The following is a 12,346-nucleotide window of genomic DNA, read 5'->3' as shown; positions in this document are numbered from 1 at the left end:
CTGACCAACACTTTTTTTTTGCAAGGACCTACTGTTCCGAAACGGGGACTTAATCTATCCTTTCACAGAAAGCAACAAACAAGGGGAAATTTAGGCAAATTTCCAGCCAGCAGCTTGGTGTAAAGAACGAGCCAGCGCAAGTCAAAATACCCAGTTCCCAGTCTTGATTTTGTGACCTTGGACAAGACGCTAAAGCTCCCCAGCAGTACTTTCCTCGGTCTTTAGAGCCATTAAGTCTCTACTAGCTCTAAAAGTCTATCATTTTAACCCACCTTAAACCATGAGAGCATTAGGAAGAAACAATTGGAGCAAGTACCAGATTTGTCTGAATTCAGATATTGAATACCATGTAAAATAGAACGCGATTCCAGGAGCAAAGCCCAGCTCCTTTCTGTAGTTGAAATGCCAAAATTTCTATCATCTTCCCTCTACCCAGTTAACCAGTCTGCTCCTACATACCTGTCACCTGGTTCCCAGGAGTTTGCTTGTGCTGGGCACAGGGTGTGAAGAGCCGAACGGTGTTGTAGAGGTGACTTCTGCTGGATTTAGGGATCCCCTCCTTCGTAGCATATGCCTTATACAGCCTTTTCATGTAGCGCAAAGCTCTGGAGTCTGGCTGCAGCCTATGTGCTCCACCTCGCTCATCAGACAGAACCTTGAAGGGACAGGGAAGGAGGCCAGATCTGTTTCTTTCATCTAGAGGCTGCAGCAAGGACCGAGGTTCAGCCTCAGTTTCCAGCTCAGCACTGGCTGCACCCCGAGCTTCTCCCTTAGAAGCCTGAGAACCAAAGCTAATAGAAAAACACAGCCAGACAAAGCAGCAAAACCAAAAGAGGAACTTGCTGGGAAAAGCCATGGCTTGGAAGAACTAGCAAGGAACACATTTCCCCATACCAGTCTTCTTCCTAAAGGCCAGGAAGACCCTGGCTTGGTCTCTTAAGTTTTAGGTGTGTGGCCTGAGTCGCTTCTATCAGACCTCAAGGATGCCTAGCTGAAGATAATTTTATCAACTCTATATCAAACAGCTGGTAACACCTTATTTAGCCAATTTGTCCTCATTAGATATAGATTTATTTGGTTATTTGACTTTCTCTCCCTTGTTCCTGGCAGTTATGAAAAACCTGTTAAGTTATGGTTATACTAATGGACTGATTATGTAGCTGAAAGGCTAAGAGAAATTGAGAAAAGCCTGCCTTTTTTTGAGGGAAATTAGGATTCTTAAAATATTCGTTAGATGTTTGCTGAAACTTCCAGAGCATGTGGAGAAACTTCCAGAGAGTGTGGAAAAGCTAATTATTCATGATGATACTCTGATTTGTTGATATGCAATTTATGGTATGGGGTTTACCCTTTCTCTCCATCCTCACCACCTCTCTCATTTCCAGGTGCTTACAATAAGTACCTTGAAAGTAATTATTTACTGAATGTTGATTTGGAGGGTGAGAGAAAGTCACAAGTGCACAGAAATTCCAGAGAGCAGAGAACAGTTAGGTTGTCCAGTCCTCCCAGGTGGCTTAGTATAGAATATGTATTGACATTCCAACCGTACTTGCAATATGCTTAACAGAGGACATCACCTTTAACCTTGACTCATTTTAAAATATAGTATTTTGATGTCCTTACTTTGTTTGATCTGCTCATCCATACATACATATTTTGACTGAAAGGTTTAGAGATGTTTGCAGCTATAAGATGAATGTTTTATTTTTTGTGGGTATTTTCATCGTTAACTGTCCCGAGTACTTATGTTCTTGCCTTGGTACGGAGATCAGGTTAGAGATTGTTTTAGACACATAAGGTAAAAGTGCACCATGAAAAACCAAAGTGAGGGGCTATCCAGTGCCACCACGAAGGAGACTGTTTGCTGGAAGTCAACCCATACTCATAGGACAAGATACAGAATCAGTTTGTGCAGTACGTACACTGATAAAACTGAGGTATGTTTGTAAAATGTTTAAGAGCATTGCCTGTCAAGTCTCCTTTCAAGACGGTCTGTGCCTGCTAAGCAGGATTATAAAACACCCCCAAACTACTGAATGAAAGCTTAGCCCTAGATTATACATATATGGCCAGCAACTCCATTAACTAAACATTTACGGACACTCTGAATCAACTAGAAAAGCCAGTTGGCTGCACTGGACAACGGCGTCCCTAAGTATAATGCACGTGAGGGAAAACACAGGAACACCTCACACACACAATTCCTCGCCTCTCATCCTGGGAGGGAATAGAGAATTGCAGTCAGAACAACAGAAAGCCCCCAAGTCAAAGCATCTGGGGAGGAAGCTAGCCGCTGTCGAGGTAATCTCTTCCTTCATTCTTAACAGCCGCTTATCAATTTCTTGGAAATTATCTGACGATGTGGAGAAATTTGAGGAAAAGTTTTTATTATTGTATCTTGGGAAAATTTACACTCTGCAGTTGATTATAAGGCAGAGGTGACTAAAAGAAGCACTAGATCCATGTCCTTGATTTTGGTACTGGAGTCGCTGACAGTCTGAAAATAATTGAGCCTCTTTTTAGCTATTAGACAAGACCATATAAAACCTCGAATCCCGCTGCCTGCGGCGGCACCTCCTCAGGTCTCAGGAGCCCTCTCCAATTCTGAGGCCTCGCGTGACCTCAGCTCCCGGCCAGAAAGGCCCTCGAGGTCCGCTGATCCCTTTCCCTTCACCAATTTGCTCCTCTCGGCACCCGGCTGCTTCCTGCCAGGTGCTCCACAGAGAGCCTGGGGCCTGAGAAGGGCTGTGAGAGCCCGGGGAGGCTCCACCCAGCCCTACAGCCCCCGCGCAATCCCTGTGGTCCTCCACTAAGCCCCACCTCCAGCCCAGCCCCGCCCCTCTGCTGGGGCACGCGGTCAGGGCACCTATCTACAGAACGGGGAATAATAGCGCCTTTCCCTCAAGACAGCAGGAAAATGGTATTTCCCGGAAGTGACTTCACGGCCGCCAAGAGCGACTTCTGAGCCTACCGGAAGTGACGGCGGAGGCCGGTGGGGCCTTCGACTGTGGAGGGTGAGGTGACCTCTGTTCGGAAGTGGGGGGCGGGTCGGGCTGCGCCGCACGGTCTTGGGGGCCCCTGGGATAGTGGGAGCACTCAGCACCCGGGCGGCCTGCGACTGCGGGGGGTGGGGGGCGCCGCCTGGGCTGGGAAAGAAGAGGAGCGAATGGGCGCCGGGGAGGGCATCTCGGGCTGGCGACCCCGCGCCGGCTGAGGCGCGTCCCGGGACTGAGCCAAGCATCTGTCCACTCTCCGTCTTGCAGGCACCGCCGCGACGATGGGCCGCGAATTTGGGAACCTGACGCGGATGCGGCATGTGATCACCTACAGCTTGTCGCCCTTCGAACAGCGCGCCTTCCCTCACTACTTCAGCAAGGGCATCCCCAACGTGGTGCGCCGCACTCGGGCGTCCATCCTGCGGGCCGCGCCCCGTGAGTGCCTTTGCCTCGGGCGGGGCGGGGGGCGGACGCAGGAGGCCGGATCCCATCCACAGTTCTCAGTGAGCGCTTGCCGCCGGGCAGGCACCTTGTAACCTGCCGTAAACTCATTTTCTCACTGAATATTCGTGACGGCTTTTCGAGCTAGGCGTATCATCCTATCTTAGAGATGACGAAACGGAGTCACTGAGAACTTAAGTGACGGGCCTAAGGTCACATGTGTGACTCCACCGCCTCCCTCTGAAGTCATCTTGATTCATTTCTTTCCTTCCTACTCAGTGATGAAATGTTTTGTATTAAATGTGGAGCAGATAGTGGTGATGGTTGAACAACATTGTGGATATACTAAAAAGCCACCGAGTTTTACACTTTTAGTTAAAATGATGAATTTTATGTTATGTGTCTTATCTCCATTAAAAAAATTTAAATGTGTAGCAGGGGGGAGAGGGTCAGTTTCTGGCTCAGGTGACAAATTTACCTGGCAGACCCCCTTTTTTGGTCACCTAAAAAGGGGGTCTGTAATGTTACCTTTCTTGGTCACCCGGTTTAAAAGTGGTTTCTTGGAAAACTAGACAGGAGGGCAGGATTTGCTGTAAGTCAGAAAAGAGAACTGAGACCCCTGTGTCTTATATGTGCTGACTGCTTACTCTCACTTTTGATTTTTAAAGCATTTGTAGTGTTTTATCTTGTCTACACATGGGGGAACCAAGAGTTTGAGAAATCCAAGAGGAAGAATCCAGCTGACTATGAAAATGACAAGTGAGCAGTTCACCTGGCTGATGGTTCCCTGTCCCTGAAAGATCTTTCTCTGGGAGAGGAATCTGCATTGTAGTGTCCTGAAGACACAATAAACTTCTTATGGACTGCGTTGTTGTGGTGTTGCATTTTTGTGAGCAGAATGCTTGGTCTGATTGCCAATATTCAAATTCATGAAGCTCCACTCTCTAGCATGAGATCTGACGATTTTGGCTAGTTTTGGGGGGTTGGTGAAGAAGCGGGGCTTACCCCTGTTCTAGAATCTACAAGAAAGTGCCTGCCTGCCTCTTGCAGCTGGCCAGTTGTGGGTGGTATGCATGAGCTGTGGGTATTGCTGGTTCCTGGCCCTCTGCCCAGTAACAGTAAAATCTAGTAATACTGTGCTTACTATGCCAGGCACTCTTCTAAAGCCTTTACACAAATTGACTCTTAAATCTCACAACCTTTGAAGCAAACACCATTATTATACTCATTTTGTAGATGAAGCAACAGGCACAGAGAAGTTAAGTAACCTGCCCAAAATTACAGTTAGTGAATGGTGAACTCTGGAATCAAGAGTTTGTGCTCTTAAATTCCATACTATATTACCTTTCCGCCCAAGGCCGTCCTGCCTTAACTTGAGCAGAAGTCAGCTATGAAAGGAGGAGATGAGGTAATCCCTTGACCTCTCTACCTGGTAGCCAAGCATTTTTTTTAACCACACGAAGTGTGTAAAATTCAGCCCGTTATGGAGAAAGTTCGTTAACCCCTGCTCTAGAGCCTTTGTAGTATGTTAGCATGAAAGGTACTCTTTTCCCTTTACCAGGAGATGGTGAAGGGATTGCGGTTGGCAGAGTTTATTTTATGCTGCTTCTGGTCCCCTGCTGTGTTTCTAGAAACTTCCTCTAAGGACACTTTCTGCTGATCTAGAACAGTACATTTTGGGAGGTGTGGCTCAGCTTATGGCTCAGGCTGTATCTTATTCTCATTGCTGTTGCCGTTTAAGAACCCAAATTAAACTATCCTGAGGAAAGACATCTGTAAAATATTCATGTTGATTGTGAGGCAGAATAAGGGGGAAAGGCTGAGTCAGACAGACTTGGGCCCATACCCTTAAACTGTTGCTTCCTCACTGATACAGGCAGGTAACCTCTGTTCTGGAGCCTTCGATTTCTCACCCAGAAAATAGATGTAATGTACAGTCATAGTGATCTGATAATGAAATGAGTGATAGGTATCTGGCACGGTGGTGCAAGCTTAACAGGGCAGCTAGCTGATGAAATCTCTTGCCTCACCAAACATGGTCCAGTCTTGCTGTTTGGCCTTTTGTCCAGGTTCCAGAGCTTGATGCCTGATCTCCAACATATGTGGGTCAAAGACTCCTTTGAGAAGGATAGTGAATACACCATTTACTGTCAAAAGAACAAACCTATCTTGGAAGAAGTAGAGCCAGAACGCTCCTTAGAAGCGGTGATGGTGAGACTTCGTCTCATGTACTTTGAAGATGTTACCAGGAGGGACCAGTTCCTGGAGAAGGACATCATACTTGGTAAGGTAGAGGGTCAGCGACAAAGAGGAAGACCCTCAAAGAGATGGACTGACAGTGGTTGCAACAATGGGCTCAAGCATGACAATTGTGAGGAGGGTGCAGAACCGGGCAGTATTTTGTAGTGTTGTACATGGGGTTGCTATGAGTTGGAACCAACTGACCGGCACCTATCAACAACAGTTCTTTGACTTCTTTAGAGATACCAGCTCAAAAAACTCAATTTACCCTCTCTCACCCCAGACTAGGCACTGACCCTGTTGGCCTCAATCCTTTTGATCCCAAGAGTGCCCTACTAAGAAGACCCTACAGTAGATGCTTTGATCTGACTGAGCTGCCTATGGCTAAAATTGTTAAAGGGTGCTCTGGACCTCTTACTATTGGGGCTCCCCTCTCTGAGCTTGGGACATGGATCTCACCTGTGTAACGGGCACTGAGGCAGTGGGGGTGTGGAATGTGGTGAGCTGTCACAGCTTCTTAGTGCCCTTGTACACAATATGGGATCTGGGATCATTTTAGGGACCATTCTAATCTGTGGAAATCCACAAAGAAAACGAAATGCTGCCTAAAGGCTTTTACAGGAGGAGAAACAGCTGCTATGGGCCTCAAAGCCTATAGAACCCATCCACCTGGAACTTCCAACCCCAGGTATGGCTCCTTCACCTGTGATGTAACCACTTGCTCCATTTAGCCCTTCTTCTCCCAAGCAGATCTGCTGTCCCCCATCATTGTGGGAACACTTTTATCTATGGGCTGTAGAGTCTGGTGAAGGAAGCTCTCTCTTCAGTCTGCCAATGTAATTCCCAAGATGCAGGCCTAGCGCAGGCCCACAAGCTGGTGCCAGTTCCAGCCAGCAAAAAAGCAATTACACTTTGATCCTTTGCTGAAATTTTACCCGGAAAAGTTTTTCCATTTCAGTCTTTCATTTTTTATTAGGCACCTCCTGCTCATTGAAAGCAAAAGTTTCCGGTTACTGCCAAGTCCTAATCTCTCCACCTAGAATGTGTTTCAAACAGCTGCTCTGGTACCTACATCCTCTTTCATTTGGTCCTAGGCACTTACCTCAAGCAGAAAATCCCTAGGAGTTATGTCCAGAGTTATCAAGCTCTTAGCTATCGAACCTGCTCCAGTCTCACTTTATCATAAACTAATGTGAACCCCCAAATGTCAGTACCTGAGAGGTCTCAAGGATGTACTTTAGTAGATGAAAGACTCTGAAATGGAAAAACTTTTCCAGGTAAAATTTCAGCAAAGGGCCAATTGCTTTTTTGCTGGCTGGAACTGGCACCAGCTTCTGGGCCTGCATCTTGGGAATTATGTTGGTAGACTGAAGAGAGAGCTTCCTGCACCAGACTCTACAGCCCATCTACTTTATAGAAGACTATAAAGCCCAGAGAGGGGAAGGGCTGGCCTGTGGTCAGTCACCACGCCTAGACCCCAGGCTCCTGACTTCCAACCAAGCATTCTTTTTGCTTATGGCTAAATTTTGTTAGACTTCTTAGGCCTTTCTGCTGGAGGAAGGAGCATGTAGCTCTGTGTTAATTCATTCAGCAGAATACTCTATTGCAGAGAGCCTGTGAATTTTTTTTTTTTCCTTTTTCAGAAACAGACTTTGAAGTCACTCCCAGGGGTGTGGGATGGCTGTGGATATCTGCTGCCATTTAAGCTGAATGCTGCCTGGATGATGCTTTGCTTTTAAAAGTTTGATTTTTGCTCCGGATTTAAATAAAACAACAGGTAATTTAACAATGTAAATTTTAAAAATTTAAATAATTAGTGTAAATATATGTTGAAATATTTCCCTAACAGTGGTTACTTCTACTGGTAATAATGACCGGGTCTTTTCTTTTGGGGGTGGGGGAAGTGGCACACGAGATAGGAGCTTGAGGCAGTGTTGTTCTTTTTCCCCATGCACGGGGGCCTGGAGCTTACAGGCTCTTCCCTTGACTATGGTATTGGCTTCACAAATTAACCCAAAAGGCTAGTTTGGTTCTGCTTGAAGTACAGAAGGCAGAAATGGAGGGTTAGGAGAAACTACTTATCTTTGGAATGCGCAGTTTCCAGAGCCCATCTGGCACCACATCACTCCAAGGTGGTTTAGCACGGGGTTCACAGACCCACCTGGCTCTGGGACAGCCCGTTGTTCAGCTTTTTGCCTATCTAATCAGATGTGTTCTTACCCAATGTTCGCTAGGTCACCACGTAGCCTCCTCCCTCTCCCAGCTCCTAGTTAAGCCCCTATCTCGTGTCATCCAGCATACAAACTCAGAGATTAAGGGAGGGTACAGAAAACTGGCCTTGTAACTTGTAGGTTAGGTGGGTTAAGCATAGATCTGCTTCTCGATGTTCCTAAAGTGCAAACAGTAGCTCTCCCTTCATGGTCCTGAGAGGACTGGAACTAGATCTGTGGAGTTACACCCCACCCAGTCTTAGCTCTGAGGTCCCCCAATACACCCTCTTCTCCTTTGGTGAGAGGCACCCTCTATTCCCCTGGCAGAAGGATTCGTGACCGTCCTGTCCACCTTCAGCTGTGTTGCGTCTCCTTCACTTTTCCTTGGGGCAAGGGAATAGGCAACTCATCCAAATACCCAACTCTGAAGTTGAGAAGGGCCTCCAGAAAAGCCATCAGCCAAGTTTTCAGGGAGATGCCAGGTAGATGGGGAAAGAATCTTGTTGCAATTGTCTTGGTAATTCTTCCATGTCATAGAAGATCTAAAATCTTATACATCTCCTTACCCAAAATTCACACCTTTGCCCCCAAATTTACTAAAGCTCCCATGTCATTTAATAAATACTCGTAACTACTCATAGTTTGGTGATACATGCCCTTTCTTAGTTTAGAAATCTGCAGCAGTTCCCAATTAAGCTATTGCTCCTAGCTGTTTTTTTGGGTTTTGGACATTTCCCAGCCCTATGCCTGCTTCCCTGAAACTGCTGGAACGATATGCTGTGTAGAGGGCCCCAGCAAGTACTGGGAGGAAAGCCCGTAACTCAAGGCTTGCAATGTGATTTAATCACCACACAAGCTCTCCCACTGATTTAGAAGCTCATGCCACCTCCTCATGCACACGTGTTTAAAACAGCTACAATCCACACAATTTATCCATGGTTCAAATAACTTCCACATCGGTCCTGATTGCCCTTGCCCTGGGAGAGACAGCAGGTGTGTCAGACACTGAATTTTCCACAGCTGAGTACTCATTCTACTGGGAAGATGATCTGGCAGAGATAATATGGGATCTGGGGCACTGCAGATCTAGCTTGCTGAGCATCCTCCCACAGAAGGGAGATAAGGGCTTTTTCTCCAATTCTCCTATAACAATAGACCAGTTTTCTTTCCTAGACAAGGCTGAAAGGTTCAAATACTATTTCTGAACACCCTGTTATTACAATTCTATTTTGACTAGTGATCTCACTGAGCTATTTTGGAATCAAAATGTGGCCAGGTGCCTGGCCTTCCTCAATGGCTTCATGTGGCTTTCAAAGCGAAAGCCAGTGCTGACTTTTGGTAAAATGCAAGAAAGGGTCCAAGTCAGCAATACAATCACTCAAAGTCCAGAGAGATCAGTAAATACGTGTCTGAAAGGCAGACCTTGAACACATTCCTCTGGTAGACATTAACTTATTAAACTGATCCTGATTGCAAATAAAAACTTTGACCTCATCTGGCAACCACCCGGGAGAATTTCAATCTATAAAAAGTGGGGACTGACGCTGTCCTCCTCCTGTCAAGATGTGGCCCCTCAGACTCTTTGCTGTGCTCATGACCTGCCTGTTCCTGTTAGGCCAGGTAAGAAAGGGTGTATATGTGTGCAGTGGTGGTAAAGGAACTGCAGCAGAACCTGGGAGCCGCACTTAGTCCCGAAGAATGGTTCCTCTGCTCTGAATCTGCACCATCCTGGGGGCGATCATTCTTCTACGGTGCACAGCAGTGTCACCTCTTCCATACCTGAGGCATATTTATGTTTGCCCTACAGGTAGATGGTTCCCCAGTACCGGAAATGAGCTCAGCAAAGAGAAGACTGAGGAGAATGACCCCATTTTGGAGAGGAGTGTCTCTTAGGCCTATTGGAGCCTCCTGTCGGGATGATTCTGAATGTATCACAAGGCTATGCAGGTAGTCCTCAAACCCGGAAGCAGGGCTGCGCCAGAGCCCTGGGAGGCTGGGCAGGGGAGAAGTCAGGAATCACACAGACCAAGGAATAAAGCTAGTTGGGAGGGGTGGCTGAGGTGAAGTGAGGCTGGGAGCTCCCTGGAAGAGGAAAATCCCTCTTGAGCTAAGAACGGGTCCACACAGGTACCATCAAAGATGAGTGCCTTTCCTTTCTTCCGTCTTCCTGAGACTGGACCAATCACGCAGAAGAAAGTGCAGCAGAGGCCACCCTGGGCACTTCTAGACCTCTGTCTTAAAAACTACCTTTTTGTTTTGCTCTAGAAAAAGACGCTGTTCCCTAAGTGTGGCCCAGGAATGAAGTACATACTAGGGAGAGAGAGGACAGCACTCACCTACAACAATGCTCTGTTCTATGGAATATTGATTAACTGCATTTTGGCTGAGACACCTAAATGAAGCAGTCTTGTATTTTTAATATTTAAAGACATATGTGTGCTTTAATGAGTCTCCATTTCTTCTCAGAATGTTGATAAGTGGATAAACATGACTGAACTTTTCAACTTAAGAGTTTATTTTTATACGTATTACTATTAAATGTCTCCAATTGAAATTTTGGCAGCCTGAAATTCAAGCTTCTGAGGGGAGAGGGGGTTCACTTCAGTATAGGAAAAAACGTCATTGTCTAATAATGATGTGTTAACTTCTCAATCTGTAAAATGTGAAGGAGAGAGTTAATGTTTTTTCAAGAAACATAGAACATGATGGCAGGTTAAAGGCAAAAATTTAGCAATAGCTATGCAATCAGCCTTCACAATTTAATAACCTGTGGCCCTGGATCCCACCTTTAACTCCACGTAAGGAACTCTAAAGTGAGATGTCGAAGATGGGGATTTTGGCATTTGCAACCTAATGACAGGCCCAGTCTATGACTGTTTGAACCTAAGCCAGAACCGGGAAAAAAATCTAGTTTAATAAAAGCCCAAGCCACCAAGAACACAAAAAAGGATTTGAGATTTCTGTTGCAGCAGGGTAAATTATGATCTACGCACAAGGTCAGCAAGGTCAGAATTTCTGTAATCAGAAAATGAGACCTGGGCTGTGGGACCAGAAGAGTAACAGTGGACCCTAAATACAGAACAGAAATTACATGAAAGGGGCAAAGTAGGAGTTGAAGAAGTGTAAAGAGCACAGTGTTTATAAACTTTAATACAGAAAATCTATTTGATATTTATTAAACTTAGTTTCTCCAGCTATGGTTTGGCATTATACAAAGCATCTTAATGACACAGTAGAGTTAAAAAGATTTTTACAAATTGAAATGTGATACCCTTGTCTCCAAATATTTTAATCGCCATAAATTTGTTTAAAAATACACATTAAACGCATGTTTGACACTCTAAACTTTCTATAATCTCAATACCACAAAATACATATACTATACACGTGGAAAAATTTAGTTAGTATATAATACTTTGCTCAACATTAACAGCTTTATAATGTGAAATGCACATACTGACTTAGAAATTCTAGCTTTTGAGCCCCAAAGTACCTCTGAAATTTTAATGTATTGCAACAAATAAAAATCATAGTATAGAATTGAAATTTTGGTTGAAAATGTCAGATGCCTAAATATTTTGGATAGAAGAAACGTAAAACAAAGATTTGGATCATGTACAAATAAAGGCATCCTATCAGTCACTAACAGTACCTTTCTGCAGAATTAACAAGGCTTTTATCAGTGGCATTACCTCCCCTCCAAAACCCTCCCCAAATATCAAACCATTATTCAGCAAATAATTTTAATTTCAAATAAAAGGATTTTTAATAAATATATAAGTATTTCCATCCTCCATATACAAAATTTCTTAAAACCATTCAAAACGGAGGCTAGATAGGAATTTTCATAACTGTGCTTACCAACCCACCTGGTCCTCAAAGGTGGTGCCTTTTCAGGCACTGCCACCAATCGAGCCAGCTCTGTTGGTAAGCCCTGCCCCACCTACCCCACCCCCAGTACTGTTGAATGCTCACGTCAATGATTTGCCAGGTGTGTGCATAAAGCTGTAAGATGGGGACACTTCTTGAACAGCAACAACAAACTCAACAGTATGGACAATCATGGCATTGATTTGAAAGGCAGCATTTTCAAATATTTTCCAGAGAGAACAGCAGGGAGAAAATTCCAATGGTTAAAAGCTGAAAAGAACCAGATGGAAGCAGTCTAAGAGGTCAAAACAGAAAATTACTAGAATTTCTGGGTGGGAGCTTTTCCATGCTCATTTAAAGGCCTCCCTCTTTTGTGTTGTTTTTGTTAGTTTGTTTGCTTCTTTTTAAGAATGGCAATTTATGCTTAGCTGAGCAATACTGGCAAGGAGAGGTCAATGCTAATATTCCTGAAAGTTAGCTTCATTACCTGATGATTACTCAGGCTGCTATTCTAGGATGCTTAAAGATCTGTATGACTTGGTTTAGACTTAACACTAATGCCTTGATATTCTTTCACCAAATTCCATG

The 12,346-nt window shown here is 44.9% G+C and overlaps 3 protein-coding genes across 3 annotated transcripts in view; 2 read left to right on the top strand and 1 right to left on the bottom strand.

Moving 5' to 3' along the window:
• GDF9 (growth differentiation factor 9) overlaps window positions 1-856 on the bottom strand; it is a 2,977-nt gene extending 2,121 nt beyond the window's left edge. The window contains exon 1 of the mRNA XM_004384731.2: window positions 460-856. Coding sequence (XP_004384788.1) covers window positions 460-856 — 397 coding nt within the window. The remainder of the gene's footprint in view (window positions 1-459) is intronic.
• A 1,999-nt stretch (window positions 857-2,855) lies between these two features.
• On the top strand, window positions 2,856-4,439 carry LOC101353511 (cytochrome b-c1 complex subunit 8). The gene is made up of 3 exons (XM_004384730.2): window positions 2,856-3,014; window positions 3,264-3,431; window positions 4,106-4,439. Exons 2-3 carry the CDS (start codon window positions 3,278-3,280, stop codon window positions 4,198-4,200), a joined length of 249 nt encoding a protein of 82 aa, XP_004384787.1. The 5' UTR covers window positions 2,856-3,014; window positions 3,264-3,277; the 3' UTR covers window positions 4,201-4,439.
• A 1,438-nt stretch (window positions 4,440-5,877) lies between these two features.
• LEAP2 (liver enriched antimicrobial peptide 2) lies at window positions 5,878-11,276 on the top strand. Its single transcript, XM_023738997.1, has 3 exons — window positions 5,878-6,366; window positions 6,655-9,508; window positions 9,696-11,276. The coding sequence occupies exons 2-3, from the start codon at window positions 9,452-9,454 to the stop codon at window positions 9,837-9,839; spliced, it is 201 nt and encodes a 66-aa protein (XP_023594765.1). The 5' UTR covers window positions 5,878-6,366; window positions 6,655-9,451; the 3' UTR covers window positions 9,840-11,276.
• The last annotated feature ends 1,070 nt before the right edge of the window (window positions 11,277-12,346 follow it).

Source organism: Trichechus manatus, unplaced genomic scaffold, assembly GCF_000243295.1.
Source record: "Trichechus manatus latirostris isolate Lorelei unplaced genomic scaffold, TriManLat1.0 scaffold00127, whole genome shotgun sequence".
NCBI lineage: Eukaryota > Metazoa > Chordata > Mammalia > Sirenia > Trichechidae > Trichechus > Trichechus manatus.
Note: the sequence above shows the minus strand (reverse complement) of the source record. Positions and strands in the feature narration are given on the sequence as shown.